Source organism: Drosophila willistoni, unplaced genomic scaffold, assembly GCF_018902025.1.
Source record: "Drosophila willistoni isolate 14030-0811.24 unplaced genomic scaffold, UCI_dwil_1.1 Seg492, whole genome shotgun sequence".
In the NCBI taxonomy this organism is placed as follows: Eukaryota; Metazoa; Arthropoda; class Insecta; order Diptera; family Drosophilidae; genus Drosophila; species Drosophila willistoni.
The window spans coordinates 107935-111976 of NW_025814422.1; the positions used below are offsets into that span (position 1 = coordinate 107935).

Here is a 4042-nt window from a genome sequence, read left to right on the forward strand (position 1 = left end):
AAGGCATTAAACACAATGCGTTTGCTGCAATACGTTTTAGGCATTCATCATTTACGTGGTCCGCCAACTTTGACGTCATTAAGAAAATATGTGCTCAGCAACCACATGAGCATATCGATACATCAAATTGGAACATACCTACGTATATCAATCTAGCCGATCCATATTTCAACGAGCCCCACAAGATACACATTTTAATAAACACGAATGGGCTGTTTGCAGCAATCCTCGATGGTCAGCAAAGCTTGGGCGAAAACATGCCCCATTTAATCAACACGGAATATGGATGGATAGTTGGTGGAAATTTGGAAACTACACACGAAAGGCCTCGACAACAATGTTAATATGGTTTCAATGGTACACGTCAACCCATCACTTGATCTTCTAGTTAAAAGAATTTGGGAAATTGAAGACTGTGAGTTTGTTGGTAACCGGCAAACCAAAGAAGAACAGGAATGCGAAAGCCATTTTTGTAAAAATGCAATTGTAAAATCGGATAGAAGACTCCAAGTTCGCGAAATAAGGATTCTCCTACGACAACGCAGTCGGCGTTTCAAATCCTTTGAAAGTCGTCTGGACCGCGACGATCAACTAAAACAAGCATATGTAGATTTTATCGACGAGTATATAAAACTTGGCCACATGTCTCCCAAACCTGTTGCAAGCCAGAACGAGCCGCATTATTACATACCTCATCATTGCGTGTTGCGTCCGCAAAGCGTTACTACGAAACTTAGAGTTGTGTTTGATGCTTCGGCTAAAACATCATCGGGAAAATCATTAAAAGAGCTGTTAATGATTGGCCCCACAATTCAACAAGACCATTTTATAACATTTCTATCATTTCGTCTGAACAGGTATGCACTTACAGGCGACATAGCCAAGATGTATCGCCAATTTGTCATAGATCTAAGAGACCGGAGATTTCAGCGCATTGTATGGCGACCAATAAAAAAAGAAGAACTAAAACTTACGAGCTCAACACCGTGACATATGGCATGTCAGCTGCACCCTTCTTAGCTATCAGAGGTGATTTGATCTAGCAGTGGACTGTACCTTGAAATTAAGTTGGATAACTTCACTTTGTATTTCTTCGCTACTGAATCAGTTGAGTGCCAATTTATTACTAAACCAAACGAGAAAAAGCGCTGTCGCAGCAGCGCACAAATATATGTGTGTGTACAATGCTTATGTATGTGTCGATTCTAACAACTACATCTGACTTATCGATAAACGCAATCCGTTCCTGAACATCCCGGCCCGCCCTGAAACACAGTTTCTGAACGGGGCAATACCGCAACCTTGGTGATTGGCCGAGTTAATTCTCCCGAAGAGGTCTTGAGTCTAACCGCTCGAACCAATTGATCCTTGCCTGGGTAGGCTTCGAGAACCAGCGCCAGATGCCAGTGAGCTGGTGGGGTGTTCGATTCCTTTACAAGCACCACATCTCCCACTGCTATATTTGGTGTTGTAGTGGTCCACTTTGGACGCTGTTGCAATGTGGTAAGATACTCCTGATGCCATTGCTTCCAGAAACCTTGCATCATAGATTGGATACTTTGCCAGTACCCAAGTCGGCGGGGATGTGGCCTAAGTCTGCCTCTGGTATAGTTGTGAGAGGCCTGCCGATCAAGAAATGTGCTGGCGACAAATAATTGATATCTGTGTCCGAGTTGTAGCACAAGGGTCGTGAGTTGACCACCGCACTGACTTGTGCAAGTAGAGTTCGCATCTGCTCGTAGGTGAGAGTAGATTTCCCAATGACTCGGCGAATATGCAGCTTTACGCATCTGACTGCAGATTCCCATTTTCCTCCCCAATGAGGAGCATGTGGTGGAATGAATACCCATTGAATGCCATCATTCGCCAGAGCATTCCTAACCTTTTCGATGTGTGGCTAAGATGCCAGCAGCTTTTGCATTTCATCAATAGAGCGTTTAGCTCCAATAAAATTCGTTCCGTTGTCGCTATAGATTTTGTTGCACTTGCCACGCAAAGAGACGAAACGGCCAAGAATGAGTCGGTGCTCAAGTCCGTTACAAGTTCCAGATGGATTGCCGATGTGACCAGACAAACAAATAGGCATATGTAGCCCTTACCAATGCGCGGTTTGCGCCCCTTTCCATCCTTAAGAAGGATTGGACCAGCATAGTCACATCCAGTGTTTACAAATGGAAGTGCCTGAGTGACACGAATGCTGGGTAGATCAGCCATCCTTTGTTGTGATGTATGATGCCGCTGTCGAAAACAAGCCAAACAGTCGTGTGTGACTTTCCTTATCAAGTTCCTTGCGCCAAATATCCAGAATGTTTGACGTACCATAACAAAGAGTGATGAGACGCCAGGGTGCAGGTTGACCCTGTGTTCGTATTCAAGTATCAGCTTGGTGATGCGATGAGATTTCGGTAGCAAAACTGGATGTTTCGCCTCTGTGGACAATTGCGAGTGGTACAAGCGTCCTCCAACCCTGAGTAGTCCGTCCTTGTCGATCATTGGCGAGAGTTTAGCCAGCTGAGATCGACTTCGCAATGGTTTATTTGCGAGTAGCAATTGATAGTCGTCCTGAAAGCAGGTTTGCGCGTGGCGCAAGCATACAATGCGTGCCGCGGTGATTTCCTCAAACGTAAGACAGTTTGAGCCCTTGTCCCCAAATGGACCCTTCGTGCACCGTAGAAAGCGAAGGACATAGCCAACCGTGTGAACGAGCGTCAACCATGAAGATACTCGTTGAACAAGATGATCAAGTGGATGATCAGGAGCTGCCTCTACTAATGCAGTCAGACAATTGCTTTTGGCTTCCTTTTCTATGTTCTTTTCTGAAATATTCAAACAGACTTGTGAGTTGTTTAACCTTACCAGAAACTGATCCGCGTCACGTATCCATGACGGGTCATTCCACCATAGCTGAAAGTCCTTTAGGTCTGCAGCCATGAGACCTCTGGATGCGCAATCAGCTGGATTTGATTTGGAGTCCACATGACGCCAATAATGCCTTGGAATGGTGTCCAGAATTTCCGAAGTTCGGTTCCCAACAAATGTCTTTAGTCGAGAGGGTGCGTATGATAGCCAATAGAGAACGATTGTGGAATCGCACCATGCAAAAGCCGTGACCTTTTGATGTCGAAGTGCCGCCTTTATCGAACGTATGAGTTGACTTAGGAGAAGTGCCGCGCAAAGCTCTAGGCGGGGCAGAGATTGCTGCTTTAGCGGAGCCACCCTAGACTTCGCAGCCATAATCGATGTAGAAATCGAGCCATCCTTGTTGATTACTCTGCTGTACACTACAGCAGCGTATGCCTTCGTAGATGCACCGGAGAATCCATGCAATTCAATGTTGTCGGTGTCGTTGACAACCAACCGGGGTATTTGAATGTGTTGTAGCATATCCAAATCTGCTCGCCATTTGAGCCAAGTATCCGCTAGTTGCTTAGGGAGTTTGTCATCCCATCCCAAATCGAGAAGCCATAATTGTTGAAAGAGTATTTTGAATTGGACCACAATTGGTGCCAAAAGCCCAAGTGGATCGAAGATCCGCGAGACATCCGATAAAACTTGTCGTTTTGTACAATCGACATTTCCTTTTAGACCAACATTATAAGACAATGTATCAAGACCAGGTTGCCAGTAAAGTCCAAGAACCTTGACTGGAGATGATTGTGTAGAATCAGTTCCTTCTGTTGGTATGCGAGGTGTGTTTGATACCCATTTCCCAAGCTCCAAATTAGAGCAGGACATAAGTTGAATAAGTTCCTTTCGATTTTATATCAGTTCCTCCTCACTGTTTGACCCAGTGAGCACATCGTCGACATAAAAATCCTCTTGTAAGATTTTTGCAGCATTCGGGAATTCCTGCTGATGATCAGTAGCCAGTTGCTCTAATACCCTAACAGCCAGGAATGGTGCACATGAGGTGCCATAAGTGACGGTGCATAGTTGATAGTGTTTGATTGGATCCGATGGCCTTTCTCTCCAGACAATTCTCTGGAAGTCGCGGTGTTTGTCGTTCACCCAAATCTGCCGAAACATCTTGACTATGTCGGCT

The 4042-nt window shown here is 45.1% G+C and overlaps 1 protein-coding gene across 1 annotated transcript; it reads right to left on the minus strand.

Moving 5' to 3' along the window:
- Positions 1–1223: 1223 nt before the first annotated feature.
- LOC124461460 lies at positions 1224–3384 on the minus strand. The gene is made up of 2 exons (XM_047012984.1): positions 2320–3384; positions 1224–1622 (listed from the first exon to the last, which is right to left on the minus strand). Exons 1-2 carry the CDS (start codon positions 3382–3384, stop codon positions 1224–1226), a joined length of 1464 nt encoding a protein of 487 aa, XP_046868940.1.
- Positions 3385–4042: the final 658 nt, after the last annotated feature.

Coding starts and splice junctions, on each gene's coding strand:
- LOC124461460 (XM_047012984.1), bottom strand. CDS start 3,384: ATGCTACAACACATTCAAATACCCCGGTTGGTTGTCAACGACACCGAC. Junction 1,623..2,319: donor TCTCATCACTCTTTGTTATG/GTACGTCAAACA, acceptor CTTGATCGGCAG/GCCTCTCACAACTATACCAG.